Source organism: Euprymna scolopes, chromosome 10, assembly GCF_053919585.1.
Source record: "Euprymna scolopes isolate OS-2025 chromosome 10, ASM5391958v1, whole genome shotgun sequence".
NCBI classification, from domain to species: Eukaryota; Metazoa; Mollusca; class Cephalopoda; order Sepiida; family Sepiolidae; genus Euprymna; species Euprymna scolopes.
The window spans coordinates 155931293-155948163 of NC_136491.1; the positions used below are offsets into that span (position 1 = coordinate 155931293).

A 16871-nucleotide genomic window follows, 5' to 3' on the forward strand; every position below is an offset into this window, starting at 1 on the left:
CACTTCATACCAGACTCCTTTTATACTTTTCATGGGAAACTCTTCATACCAGACTTCTTTTATACTTTTCATGGGAAACTCTTCATACCAGACTTCTTTTATACTTTTCATGGGAAACACTTCATATCAAACTTCTTTTATACTTTTCATGGGAAACTCTTCATACCAGACTTCTTTTATACTTTTCATGGGAAATTCTTCATACCAGACTTCTTTTATACTTTTCATGGGAAACACTTCATATCAAACTTCTTTTATACTTTTCATGGGAAACACTTCATACCAGACTTCTTTTATACTTTTCATGGGAAACACTTGATACCAGACTTCTTTTATACTTTTCATGGGAAACTCTTCATATCAAACTTCTTTTATACTTTTCATGGGAAACTCTTCATACCAGACTTCTTTTATACTTTTCATGGGAAACACTTCATACCAGACTTCTTTTATACTTTTCATGGGAAACACTTCATACCAGACTTCTTTTATACTTTTCATGGGAAACTCTTCATACCAGACTCCTTTTATACTTTTCATGGGAAACTCTTCATACCAGACTTCTTTTATACTTTTCATGGGAAACACTTCATACCAGACTTCTTTTATACTTTTCATGGGAAACACTTCATACCAGACTTCTTTTATACTTTTCATGGGAAACACTTCATATCAAACTTCTTTTATACTTTTCATGGGAAACACTTCATACCAGACTTCTTTTATACTTTTCATGGGAAACTCTTCATATCAAACTTCTTTTATACTTTTCATGGGAAACTCTTCATACCAGACTTCTTTTATACTTTTCATGGGAAACACTTCATACCAGACTTCTTTTATACTTTTCATGGGAAACTCTTCATACCAGACTTCTTTTATACTTTTCATGGGAAACACTTCATACCAGACTTCTTTTATACTTTTCATAGGAAACTCTTCATACCAGACTTCTTTTTTACTTTTCATGGGAAACTCTTCATACCAGACTCCTTTTATACTTTTCATGGGAAACTCTTCATACCAGACTTCTTTTATACTGTTCATGGGAAACACTTCATACCAGACTTCTTTTATACTTTTCATGGGAAACACTTCATACCAGACTTCTTTTATACTTTTCATGGGAAACACTTCATATCAAACTTCTTTTATACTTTTCATGGGAAACTCTTCATACCAGACTTCTTTTATACTTTTCATGGGAAACTCTTCATACCAGACTTCTTTTATACTTTTCATGGGAAACACTTCATACCAGACTTTTTTTATACTTTTCATGGGAAACTCTTCAGACCAGACTTCTTTTATACTTTTCATGGGAAACTCTTCATACCAGACTTCTTTTATACTTTTCATGGGAAACTCTTCATACCAGACTTCTTTTATACTTTTCATGGGAAACTCTTCATACCAGACTTCTTTTATACTTTTCATGGGAAACTCTTCATACCAGACTTCTTTTATACTTTTCATGGGAAACACTTCATACCAGACTTCTTTTATACTTTTCATGGGAAACACTTCATACCAGACTTCTTTTATACTTTTCATGGGAAACACTTCATACCAGACTTCTTTTATACTTTTCATGGGAAACTCTTCAGACCAGACTTCTTTTATACTTTTCATGGGAAACTCTTTATACCAGACTTCTTTTATACTTTTCATGGGAAACTCTTCATACCAGACTTCTTTTATACTTTTCATGGGAAACTCTTCATACCAGACTTCTTTTATACTTTTCATGGGAAACACTTCATACCAGACTTCTTTTATACTTTTCATGGGAAACACTTCATACCAGACTTCTTTTATACTTTTCATGGGAAACTCTTCATACCAGACTTCTTTTATACTTTTCATGGGAAACACTTCATACCAGACTTCTTTTATACTTTTCATGGGAAACTCTTCATACCAGACTTCTTTTATACTTTTCATGGGAAACACTTCATACCAGACTTCTTTTATACTTTTCATGGGAAACACTTCATACCAGACTTCTTTTATACTTTTCATGGGAAACACTTCATACCAGACTTCTTTTATACTTTTCATGGGAAACTCTTCAGACCAGACTTCTTTTATACTTTTCATGGGAAACTCTTCATACCAGACTTCTTTTATACTTTTCATGGGAAACTCTTCATACCAGACTTCTTTTATACTTTTCATGGGAAACTCTTCATACCAGACTTCTTTTATACTTTTCATGGGAAACTCTTCATACCAGACTTCTTTTATACTTTTCATGGGAAACACTTCATATCAAACTTCTTTTATACTTTTCATGGGTAACTCTTCATACCAGACTTCTTTTATACTTTTCATGGGAAATTCTTCATACCAGACTTCTTTTATACTTTTCATGGGAAACTCTTCATACCAGACTCCTTTTATACTTTTCATGGGAAACTCTTCATACCAGACTTCTTTTATACTTTTCATGGGAAATTCTTCATACCAGACTTCTTTTATACTTTTCATGGGAAACACTTCATACCAGACTTCTTTTATACTTTTCATGGGAAACACTTCATACCAGACTTCTTTTATACTTTTCATGGGAAACACTTCATACCAGACTTCTTTTATACTTGTCATGGGTAACACTTCATACCAGACTCCTTTTATACTTTTCATGGGAAACTCTTCATACCAGACTTCTTTTATACTTTTCATGGGAAACACTTGATACCAGACTTCTTTTATACTTTTCATGGAAAACTCTTCATACCAGACTTCTTTTATACTTTTCATGGGAAACACTTCATATCAAACTTCTTTTATACTTTTCATGGGTAACTCTTCATACCAGACTTCTTTTATACTTTTCATGGGAAATTCTTCATACCAGACTTCTTTTATACTTTTCATGGGAAACTCTTCATACCAGACTCCTTTTATACTTTTCATGGGAAACTCTTCATACCAGACTTCTTTTATACTTTTCATGGGAAATTCTTCATACCAGACTTCTTTTATACTTTTCATGGGAAACACTTCATACCAGACTTCTTTTATACTTTTCATGGGAAACACTTCATACCAGACTTCTTTTATACTTTTCATGGGAAACACTTCATACCAGACTTCTTTTATACTTGTCATGGGTAACACTTCATACCAGACTCCTTTTATACTTTTCATGGGAAACTCTTCATACCAGACTTCTTTTATACTTTTCATGGGAAACTCTTCATACCAGACTTCTTTTATACTTTTCATGGGAAACACTTCATATCAAACTTCTTTTATACTTTTCATGGGAAACTCTTCATACCAGACTTCTTTTATACTTTTCATGGGAAATTCTTCATACCAGACTTCTTTTATACTTTTCATGGGAAACACTTCATATCAAACTTCTTTTATACTTTTCATGGGAAACACTTCATACCAGACTTCTTTTATACTTTTCATGGGAAACACTTGATACCAGACTTCTTTTATACTTTTCATGGGAAACTCTTCATATCAAACTTCTTTTATACTTTTCATGGGAAACTCTTCATACCAGACTTCTTTTATACTTTTCATGGGAAACACTTCATACCAGACTTCTTTTATACTTTTCATGGGAAACACTTCATACCAGACTTCTTTTATACTTTTCATGGGAAACTCTTCATACCAGACTCCTTTTATACTTTTCATGGGAAACTCTTCATACCAGACTTCTTTTATACTTTTCATGGGAAACACTTCATACCAGACTTCTTTTATACTTTTCATGGGAAACACTTCATACCAGACTTCTTTTATACTTTTCATGGGAAACACTTCATATCAAACTTCTTTTATACTTTTCATGGGAAACACTTCATACCAGACTTCTTTTATACTTTTCATGGGAAACTCTTCATATCAAACTTCTTTTATACTTTTCATGGGAAACTCTTCATACCAGACTTCTTTTATACTTTTCATGGGAAACACTTCATACCAGACTTCTTTTATACTTTTCATGGGAAACTCTTCATACCAGACTTCTTTTATACTTTTCATGGGAAACACTTCATACCAGACTTCTTTTATACTTTTCATAGGAAACTCTTCATACCAGACTTCTTTTTTACTTTTCATGGGAAACTCTTCATACCAGACTCCTTTTATACTTTTCATGGGAAACTCTTCATACCAGACTTCTTTTATACTGTTCATGGGAAACACTTCATACCAGACTTCTTTTATACTTTTCATGGGAAACACTTCATACCAGACTTCTTTTATACTTTTCATGGGAAACACTTCATATCAAACTTCTTTTATACTTTTCATGGGAAACTCTTTATACCAGACTTCTTTTATACTTTTCATGGGAAACTCTTCATACCAGACTTCTTTTATACTTTTCATGGGAAACACTTCATACCAGACTTTTTTTATACTTTTCATGGGAAACTCTTCAGACCAGACTTCTTTTATACTTTTCATGGGAAACTCTTCATACCAGACTTCTTTTATACTTTTCATGGGAAACTCTTCATACCAGACTTCTTTTATACTTTTCATGGGAAACTCTTCATACCAGACTTCTTTTATACTTTTCATGGGAAACTCTTCATACCAGACTTCTTTTATACTTTTCATGGGAAACACTTCATACCAGACTTCTTTTATACTTTTCATGGGAAACACTTCATACCAGACTTCTTTTATACTTTTCATGGGAAACACTTCATACCAGACTTCTTTTATACTTTTCATGGGAAACTCTTCAGACCAGACTTCTTTTATACTTTTCATGGGAAACTCTTTATACCAGACTTCTTTTATACTTTTCATGGGAAACTCTTCATACCAGACTTCTTTTATACTTTTCATGGGAAACTCTTCATACCAGACTTCTTTTATACTTTTCATGGGAAACACTTCATACCAGACTTCTTTTATACTTTTCATGGGAAACACTTCATACCAGACTTCTTTTATACTTTTCATGGGAAACTCTTCATACCAGACTTCTTTTATACTTTTCATGGGAAACACTTCATACCAGACTTCTTTTATACTTTTCATGGGAAACTCTTCATACCAGACTTCTTTTATACTTTTCATGGGAAACACTTCATACCAGACTTCTTTTATACTTTTCATGGGAAACACTTCATACCAGACTTCTTTTATACTTTTCATGGGAAACACTTCATACCAGACTTCTTTTATACTTTTCATGGGAAACTCTTCAGACCAGACTTCTTTTATACTTTTCATGGGAAACTCTTCATACCAGACTTCTTTTATACTTTTCATGGGAAACTCTTCATACCAGACTTCTTTTATACTTTTCATGGGAAACTCTTCATACCAGACTTCTTTTATACTTTTCATGGGAAACTCTTCATACCAGACTTCTTTTATACTTTTCATGGGAAACACTTCATATCAAACTTCTTTTATACTTTTCATGGGTAACTCTTCATACCAGACTTCTTTTATACTTTTCATGGGAAATTCTTCATACCAGACTTCTTTTATACTTTTCATGGGAAACTCTTCATACCAGACTCCTTTTATACTTTTCATGGGAAACTCTTCATACCAGACTTCTTTTATACTTTTCATGGGAAATTCTTCATACCAGACTTCTTTTATACTTTTCATGGGAAACACTTCATACCAGACTTCTTTTATACTTTTCATGGGAAACACTTCATACCAGACTTCTTTTATACTTTTCATGGGAAACACTTCATACCAGACTTCTTTTATACTTGTCATGGGTAACACTTCATACCAGACTCCTTTTATACTTTTCATGGGAAACTCTTCATACCAGACTTCTTTTATACTTTTCATGGGAAACTCTTCATACCAGACTTCTTTTATACTTTTCATGGGAAACACTTCATACCAGACTTCTTTTATACTTTTCATGGGAAACTCTTCATACCAGACTTCTTTTATACTTTTCATGGGAAATTCTTCATACCAGACTTCTTTTATACTTTTCATGGGAAACACTTCATATCAAACTTCTTTTATACTTTTCATGGGAAACACTTCATACCAGACTTCTTTTATACTTTTCATGGGAAACACTTGATACCAGACTTCTTTTATACTTTTCATGGGAAACTCTTCATATCAAACTTCTTTTATACTTTTCATGGGAAACTCTTCATACCAGACTTCTTTTATACTTTTCATGGGAAACACTTCATACCAGACTTCTTTTATACTTTTCATGGGAAACACTTCATACAAGACTTCTTTTATACTTTTCATGGGAAACTCTTCATACCAGACTCCTTTTATACTATTCATGGGAAACTCTTCATACCAGACTTCTTTTATACTTTTCATGGGAAACACTTCATACCAGACTTCTTTTATACTTTTCATGGGAAACACTTCATACCAGACTTCTTTTATACTTTTCATGGGAAACACTTCATATCAAACTTCTTTTATACTTTTCATGGGAAACACTTCATACCAGACTTCTTTTATACTTTTCATGGGAAACTCTTCATATCAAACTTCTTTTATACTTTTCATGGGAAACTCTTCATACCAGACTTCTTTTATACTTTTCATGGGAAACACTTCATACCAGACTTCTTTTATACTTTTCATGGGAAACTCTTCATACCAGACTTCTTTTATACTTTTCATGGGAAACACTTCATACCAGACTTCTTTTATACTTTTCATGGAAAACTCTTCATACCAGACTTCTTTTATACTTTTCATGGGAAACTCTTCATACCAGACTCCTTTTATACTTTTCATGGGAAACTCTTCATACCAGACTTCTTTTATACTGTTCATGGGAAACACTTCATACCAGACTTCTTTTATACTTTTCATGGGAAACACTTCATACCAGACTTCTTTTATACTTTTCATGGGAAACACTTCATATCAAACTTCTTTTATACTTTTCATGGGAAACACTTCATACCAGACTTCTTTTATACTTTTCATGGGAAACTCTTCATATCAAACTTCTTTTATACTTTTCATGGGAAACTCTTCATACCAGACTTCTTTTATACTTTTCATGGGAAACACTTCATACCAGACTTCTTTTATACTTTTCATGGGAAACTCTTCATACCAGACTTCTTTTATACTTTTCATGGGAAACACTTCATACCAGACGTCTTTTATACTTTTCATGGGAAACTCTTCATACCAGACTTCTTTTTTACTTTTCATGGGAAACTCTTCATACCAGACTCCTTTTATACTTTTCATGGGAAACTCTTCATACCAGACTTCTTTTATACTGTTCATGGGAAACACTTCATACCAGACTTCTTTTATACTTTTCATGGGAAACACTTCATACCAGACTTCTTTTATACTTTTCATGGGAAACACTTCATATCAAACTTCTTTTATACTTTTCATGGGAAACTCTTCATACCAGACTTCTTTTATACTTTTCATGGGAAACTCTTCATACCAGACTTCTTTTATACTTTTCATGGGAAACACTTCATACCAGACTTTTTTTATACTTTTCATGGGAAACTCTTCAGACCAGACTTCTTTTATACTTTTCATGGGAAACTCTTCATACCAGACTTCTTTTATACTTTTCATGGGAAACTCTTCATACCAGACTTCTTTTATACTTTTCATGGGAAACTCTTCATACCAGACTTCTTTTATACTTTTCATGGGAAACTCTTCATACCAGACTTCTTTTATACTTTTCATGGGAAACACTTCATACCAGACTTCTTTTATACTTTTCATGGGAAACACTTCATACCAGACTTCTTTTATACTTTTCATGGGAAACACTTCATACCAGACTTCTTTTATACTTTTCATGGGAAACTCTTCAGACCAGACTTCTTTTATACTTTTCATGGGAAACTCTTTATACCAGACTTCTTTTATACTTTTCATGGGAAACTCTTTATACCAGACTTCTTTTATACTTTTCATGGGAAACTCTTCATACCAGACTTCTTTTATACTTTTCATGGGAAACTCTTCATACCAGACTTCTTTTATACTTTTCATGGGAAACACTTCATACCAGACTTCTTTTATACTTTTCATGGGAAACACTTCATACCAGACTTCTTTTATACTTTTCATGGGAAACTCTTCATACCAGACTTCTTTTATACTTTTCATGGGAAACACTTCATACCAGACTTCTTTTATACTTTTCATGGGAAACTCTTCATACCAGACTTCTTTTATACTTTTCATGGGAAACACTTCATACCAGACTTCTTTTATACTTTTCATGGGAAACACTTCATACCAGACTTCTTTTATACTTTTCATGGGAAACACTTCATACCAGACTTCTTTTATACTTTTCATGGGAAACTCTTCAGACCAGACTTCTTTTATACTTTTCATGGGAAACTCTTCATACCAGACTTCTTTTATACTTTTCATGGGAAACTCTTCATACCAGACTTCTTTTATACTTTTCATGTGAAACACTTCATACCAGACTTCTTTTATACTTTTCATGGGAAACACTTCATACCAGACTTCTTTTATACCTTTCATGGGAAACACTTCATACCAGACTTCTTTTATACTTTTCATGGGAAACGCTTCATACCAGACTTCTTTTATACTTTTCATGGGAAACTCTTCATACCAGACTTCTTTTATACTCCCTGAACTTTTGAGATTAGGATTGGTTATTCGTATTTTTCGGATTCATTGGATTACTGTTCTCATCTGAAGTGTGATTTTCACAACGTTTTGATCAATGTAACCTCCACGCTGAAGTAAAGAAAGGATTCTACTCAAAATTTCATTAAATTCCAGAGTTCGATCGAAACATCCCTGAAGAAGGTCTAAGGTTAAATCGACCGAAACGTTATGAAAATCGCACTCAAGATGAGAACAGTAGTCCGATGAATCCAAATAATACAAATTCCTTTATATTGTTCAGACTTAATCTTCCTCTGAGGTCATCAGATATTTAAGACTCACAATACATATCCATCATATTATTTTCATATCATTTCTTTCCACACAACACATATCTTGCTACTCATATCCCCATCTAGATAACCTCCTATAAATCTGACCTCTACCACAGTATCTCCTTAGGAACAGCGGCACTATACCTTGTTTGCTATGAATAAATTTAAAAAAATATCCTGAACTAAGTTTCACTTCTATGTATCATCACACTTTGCATACATGTCTGATAGGCTCTTCCCTTGATCGATAGTGGTAATGCTCTGCTAGTTTTTAATGACAGAAGTACCCTGAACATTCTACATTCGCTTCTTCTTACCAAATCAGTGGCACTTAGCTTCAGTATGCAACCAAATCGCATTTCACTTATGTTTGTCTTCTTATTTGTTTTTGCAACCATTTTTTTAGGAATTGATTCATAAACTTTCAGCCTCTGTAATTGTTTGATCCTGATCTTTTCCTTTGCCCTTGTCACAGTTCACAATTGTACTCATCCCAATAGAAAGATTATAAACTATAATATCTGTTTCTCCATCTCTCCTGAGCATTATTCCAGTCTAATAATGCTAAACTTGCAGTTGGTACACACACACACACACACACACACACATACACATATATACACATATACACACACATACACACAGAGGATTAAAGTTAAATGCTGTAGATTAAAATATATAAAAATATATTCAAGTTAAAAATTTATTTTTTAAAACAAGGAATATATGGAGAACAATTATATTTATTTCCTTAATCCATGAATTTTCAATAATGGCTCATATCATCAGAGGAAATGAAATGCAATTCGCAAAATGTTTAGCTCTGAATAAACAAATATTTTGCTTTTCAGCACATATATTGAAAATGTTATTTAAAAGTTATTTAAATGGTGTTTACAAGTCATAGAAAAAGGATATTAGACAATTTGGGCAGTCCAATATCAGGATGAGTTCAATAGTTTCCAAGATATTTCTGCTGGTCAGACGAGTGGTAATCCAAATATTATCTCACTGTAATATTTATATTTGTATATGTCTCTAGCTAATCTACGCACGAGCTAATTGTAAGGCCCTAATATGTTACACTATCGAGATAATAGAAAGCTCAATATACAATACAATAGAGCAATTAAAAAACAAGAAGAATTGTCTCTTGTGTGCCATGAGTAAGTTGCTGGAATCCATATTAAATAGAGAAATAGTCAACCACCTCAGCAGAAATAACCTTCTTAGTGACACGCAATATGGTTTCCGCTCTGCAAGATCTACCGCAGATGTGCTAACAGTTATATCTCATAGGATTAGTGAATCTCTTGACAAAGGCTTCCTTTCTAGGGTAATTGCTCTTGACATATCAAAGGCCTTCGACAAGGTATGGCATAAAGGCCTACTTCACAAGATTTCCAGCTACGGTATAACTGGAAATGTTCTCTCTATCATTAAATCATTTCTCTCTAATAGGCTCATAAGAGTAGTGGTTGATGGACAAAAATCAGAGGCCCAGAGTATTAATGCTGGAGTCCCTCAAGGGTCAATCCTGGGCCCAACTCTCTTCCTGATCTACATCAATGATCTCCCTAAACACATACTTAAATCATTCGTTGACATCTATGCTGATGACACGACCATCTACGGCAACACATCATAGGCTGTAAATGACAAAGCTCTCTCTGATTCTCTCTCCTCTGATCTTGAGCGCGTGGTTCAGTAGGGGAAGATGTGGCTGGTTACCTTTAATGCATCTAAAACCAAACTCCTATCCTTACATCATCAACGCTTTGATCCCAATCTGTCATCAATTGAAATGGATGGCTCTCGTCTAGGAGAAGCTCCATGTTTTGACAAGCTTCTGGGTTTGACCTTTACTCCTGATCTGAAATGGAATACGTACATCAAGTCTGTTGCCATGGTCGCTGGAAAGATGGTGGGATCCTTCTACCACTCCAGAAGATATCTCTCTACTGACGCAATTCTTTATCTATATAAAAGCCAAGTACGTCCAAGGATGGAATACTGCTGCCATATCTGGGCAGGAGCTGCTAAAAACAGTCTATCCTGCCTTGACAGAGTACAAAATAGACTTCGTGGCTTAGTGGGGCATGCTCTTTTCTCTTCCCTGCAACCTCTCTCCCACAGAAGAGACGTTGCAAGCCTATCTTTAATTCCATGGCAGGTGCTCGTCTGAACTCCAATCTCTGGTCCCCCCCCCTCGCCAATCTTTTACAAAAAATACCCGTCTAGCTGAATCCACTGTCAAAAACTTTCCCCACTCTTTATCTGTGCCTAAATCAAAACGTAGATTCTATGAACAAAGCTTCTTTCTTAGAACTGCACGCCTGTGGAACTCTGTTTCGTCTGCTTGCTTCTCACCTGACTACAATCTGGATGTCTTCAAGTCTAACGTAAACAAATTCCTGATGAACCGCCCCCTTAAGTAGACACTTTATTAAATCTCCACACTAACGTACTGTACTTACAATAACCCTTATCCCTGTGTGGCTTCCGGGCCTTGATAAGTGGTGACCACCTTGTAAAAAAAAAAAAAAATTGAATATTTAACTCATTTAAAATGCCTTTTAGTTCACAAACAAGTTTTTTTATATATATTTTCAAATGTATGCGAACTAGTGATGTTTTTTTTGCCATGGTTATCCTTTGATGAAAAGAATCTATCTTTGAAAATTCATGGATTAGAATTTTTTCTTTATTATGACTGCTTGTTTAAATTTTTTGACGGGTTAATAAATATTGTAATTTATATAATTTTTATTTTTATCAATTTTTCTTTAACAAAGTGCTCAATTATTAAGAAAAATTCAAATATAAGAGCATAATATTTATACATGTGTTACGGGATATCAGGACAAAATCGGTACTGTCGGTTTCAAATTCAGACAAATGGTACTAATATCTGGTTGCATGTGTCACTCTTTTCAGCTTTTGTTTGTTTGGATTTGAAACCGACGGTACCAATGTTATTCTTATCCAAATTTCTATTATTAATAAAAGTAAGAGTATAGTTACAGCTTCTGACAGATACCAAATGTTCATTAATAATAGATATAATGAATCATTTATAATAGATATAAGGAATCATTTATAATAGATATAATGAATCATTAATAATAGATATAATGAATCATTTATAATAGATATAATGAATCATTAATAATAGATATAATGAATCATTAATAATAGATATAATGAATCATTAATAATAGATATAATGAATCATTTATAATAGATATAATGAATCATTTATAATAGATATAATGAATCATTTATAATAGATATAATGAATCATTAATAATAGATATAATGAATCATTAATAATAGATATAATGAATCATTTATAATAGATATAATGAATCATTTATAATAGATATAATGAATCATTAATAATAGATATAATGAATCATTTATAATAGATACTGTACTTTTAAACTAGGTAATTCAAAAAGGGTTGATATGCCGTAAAATAGACAAACTATACTTTGTTCCTTTTCAATCTTTCAGTTTATTTTTCTAATTTTTTTTTTTTTTTTTTTTTTTTTTTTTAAATTTAACCAACAGGGAATTGTCCGGACAAAAAAGAAATTGGTTTGGCATGAAGAGAATAACAAACTTCCAATAACAGTTGTAGCTAAACATGTTAATAAAAAAAATAATGACACAGAATTTCATGTAAGTATTTCAATTTTGGTTCTCATCCAGAATTCAATCTAATTTAAAAAAAAAAAAAAAAAAAAGCAAAAATACAGAAAGATCTTTATGTTGTACGTAGCCGTCACGTAATGAAAATGTCATGTTTCAAAAATCATATATAAATCGAACAAGTAGTTTTTTTATAGAAAATCTTTTTTTTTACAATTTTTAGTGATGAATATATATATATAGTGTTGTATATTGTAGCTATTATCAAACTGATTTTAAAATCTTAGTAGTTCGAATTGAGTTTTCTGTCTTTATTAAATATGGTAAGTCTAGGCACATTGTTCTCGCTTGGTCATAAAATATAAATATGAAACTATATAAAAAAAACTCCCAGTGGGAATAACTCATGCCAAATACAATTATCGCTAGAATAATTAACAACAAAACTCAACATAAATTTAAATCGATAAAATAGCACATAATTTTAGTCAAAGCTTTAAAGTGTAGTAGTAAAGTACTGGTGGCGGGATTGAGCCGGGTATAATCAACCGCACTGATGAGCCATAGATATGCTGAGACACGTGTCTGTGGATAACTATTTATCTATAACTAGTTATCAAATTCTTAGCAATCATATGTGCCGTGTTATTGAATATATATAATTTTCTAGTTTGCACTTTTCAAATGCTTGAGAAATTATATATACACCTGACAATTCTTTTGTGGTTGTTCTCAAAATCAACACAGACGAGTTTTTTTCAACATACAAGTTTATTTAAAATTCACTGTTGACCATTGACAAGAAAGAGAGACAGACAGAACAGAACAGACCAACTGCGTTTAGCGGTAAGGGTGGGTGTGTGTTTGTGTGTGTTAGGCGATGGCGGAATTTGTCACTCACATTGGACGACTGTCGGCTCTTTACCTCTCTTTTTGTTTATGTTATTGTAGCAGAATTGAATAAAGAATATTAGCGAAATTGATTACATGGTGAAAATAATAAAGAAAGCGCGCCTTTCTTTCCTGTCAGGTGATGGAATGAATGAAGGAAAAAGAAAGAAAAAATCTTCGTTTGTAGAACGCTCAGTAATATACATATGGCATTAATTTGTATAAGAGAACAGAAACTGTTATGAAAAGGACGAGTTCCCCTAACTCACTTTGAGGAGTATAACTATTCAGCAGATATATAACCTCTACAAACTAACCCAGTAACATTAACTAACCACGCGGGGTCACAGAAATACCTGGATTAGAACCCAGGCGCGGAGCAAACCCTCTCAGTGCTGACGGACCCAGTGGATCTTTCCAGATCATCCGTCTAGGAGAAGGAAAACTCTGAAACTAAACCAAAGGGGAGGGAAGCCTCTTCAGTCTTGGATGACAACCTTCCTAGAGCTGGTGACTCAAACAAATTACCGGTCTGCAAACCTAAATTGCTTAAGGAGTAGATAGGTTCTGTCTATCGCTCGGCTTCCATACTCCTTCTTTGCCTATTAGTCAGGCGCAGAGACACTATCACAGTGATTCGACAGAAACACCCAGTGGTAGATCTTGTTTCTTGTCTAGGGCAATGAACGCCGTTTCCCCGCTCCCGACACATCCCACCCCTAAAACTGGGCACTTGAGAGTGCTTGAGTACCATATATGCCTGAGCAATTAGATTAGGTTGACCTTCCTCTGATGGGTTGAGGGTACCAGATTGACAGTTATTGGCTGCTGTTTCCGACTGGTAGTACAGGAACCCTAACTCTTTGGTAGCGCTTAGAGTGGCTGCTCCATCAACAGTTGTATAATATCAGGATGTTTGTAGTGCCATGTCGCGCATGAAAAGGGACCCTGCACTCATCCCCGGTGGGCTTTCCTGAGGCCACAGTCCTAGTTGATGAAGGGTCAGCTGATGGTCTACTTGTGATGCATGTCTGATACTCTGCATAACCTCCTGTTCAGCTCCCCCTTACCTCACTGAAACTCGTTAAAAAAAATATGATAACAGTACAATCTAAAAATAAGTTTAAACCAGGCTTAGGGTCAAACAAATCCAACTTGCCTCCTCCCTTGAGGCTTGCATTCACAAATATCCGTGGGCTTAGAACTAATTTAGCTGATGTTGAAGCATTTCTCTTAACAAATACCCCGGATATCTTAGCACTAAATGAGACTAACCTACACTCCTCCATCCCCTCTAACTACTTTAACATGCCTGGATATCTCCCACTCTGCCGTAAGGACTCTGACAAACACATGCACGTACTTGGAGTTTACATTTGTAATATCCTTCCCTTGACTAGAGAAACAAACTTAGAAACGTATGATCAAGCCTTTATGTGCTTTAGACTAAACATGCAACACAACATTAGCTACTTTTACTTTCTCTACCGCTCTCCCTCGACCCAAGACTGCACCATAATAAACAAAGTCTCTGACAGCATAGACACAGCACTCTCCATCGACACTAGCGCACAAGTACATGTATTTGGTGGCTTTAATGTCCATCACAAAAACTGGCTTGGATTCTCTACTTACACAGATGCAGCGGGCAGCACAACACATAGTTTTGCTATATCTCACTCCCTATCACAAATTGTTACTTTTCCAACCCGTTTCCCTGACCAGGAAGAACAACACGCATCACTTTTAGATCTGTTTTTGACCACAGTTCCTGATGATTGTATAACGAATGCCGACAGCCCACTTGGGAACGTTGATCATGCAGTGATAATGGTTGAAATAGCCCTAAACTCTAGAGTCAAAACTGAAGAGCCATTGCTCAAAACAACGAGATATTATAAAAAGGCTGACTGGGAAGCCATCAGAGATCTTATCAGAGATGCCCCATGGGGAAATATGTTTTTCTCTTCCTGCTGAACAGTGTGCAAACGAGACCACTGAATGGTTCAAAGCTGCAATCGAAGCGCACGTTCCCATGCAGAAATTCTATAGCAAGCCCTACTCTCCCCAATAGTTTACTTCGACTTGCACAACTGCCATTGCTCAAAGGCAGCATGCATACCGCAGATTTAACCGACATAAGTCCAGTTCAAACAGACGAAAGTACATAGAAGCTAGAAATAATGTTAAGAAAGAAATAGCGACAGCTAAGAGAGAATTTACGGAAACCACTAAAAAACACATTGAAGCACAAAAACTAGGAACTCGTGACTTCTGGAAAATCTACAACAGTGTAGTAAATAATGGGCAATCAACAATTCCCCCACTAACCAACAATCACGAGGTTGTTTGCTCAGCAACCGAAAAGGCTAACATGCTTGCCAGTCGGTTTGCCTCAAACTCCACACTGAACCCTTCCAACCACCCCCTACCTGACTTTCCTATGCAGACAGACGCCACGCTAGAGGATCTGAAAATCACACCTGCTCAGGTGCATGCTATCATAAAAAACCTTGACACTTCAAAAGCATGTGGACCCGATCTCATCCCAGCTGTGCTATTAAAAAAGTGCTCAGGCGAAGTAGCTCCAGTTCTCTCCAAACTCTACAACAAATGCCTTAATGAATCTTGCTTTCCGAGCTGTTGGAAAACTGCTTCTGTGGTACCAGTATTCAAGAAGTCTGGCGAAAGAACTGACCCATCAAATTATCGCCCCATTAGCCTCCTCCCACTTTTTGCCAAAATATTTGAGACCTTAATTAACCATGCTCTAGTCCATCACCTTACAGATGCTAAACTTCTGACTGACAAACAATATGGATTTAGACAAGCCCGTTCCACAGCAGATATCCTAACTGTAATCTCTGAACGTATATACCATTCACTGGACAAAGCGGGGGAGGGCAGAGCGGTAGCTCTAGATATATCTAAGGCTTTTGACAGGGTATGGCATGAGGGTCTCCTCAGGAAGATAAGATCATACGGTATCACTGGTAGAATACTTAACATAAATCATTCTTAGATAAGAGAAAAATCCAGGTTGTCCTCGACGGTCGTACATCTAAACAATATGATATAAATGCAGGAGTGCCCAAGGGGTCTATCGTTGGACCTTTACTGTTCCTGATATTCATAAATGACCTCCCTGACAAAATTGCCTCTGAGATGGGTATATATGCTGATGACACCACACTCTATAACAGGCACGACAGGAAAACAAATGAACATATATCTAAAGAAATGGCAGAAACACTAGAGGATGACCTACAATCAGTAGTGGAATGGGGACAAAAATGGATGGTCACGTTTAATGCTGCTAAGACTAAACTGGTTTCCTTCAATAATTACAAGAAACCTTCTCTGCCACCAATAGCAATGGCCAAAGACTCTTTATCCGAGAGT

The 16871-nt window shown here is 34.9% G+C and overlaps 1 protein-coding gene across 1 annotated transcript in view; it reads left to right on the forward strand.

The window, feature by feature from the left end:
• The window catches only part of LOC145286323 (protocadherin Fat 4-like), a 342844-nt gene that overhangs the window by 229547 nt on the left and 96426 nt on the right, over positions 1-16871 (forward strand). The window contains exon 32 of the mRNA XM_080135245.1: positions 12498-12608. Coding sequence (XP_079991371.1) covers positions 12498-12608 — 111 coding nt within the window. The remainder of the gene's footprint in view (positions 1-12497; positions 12609-16871) is intronic.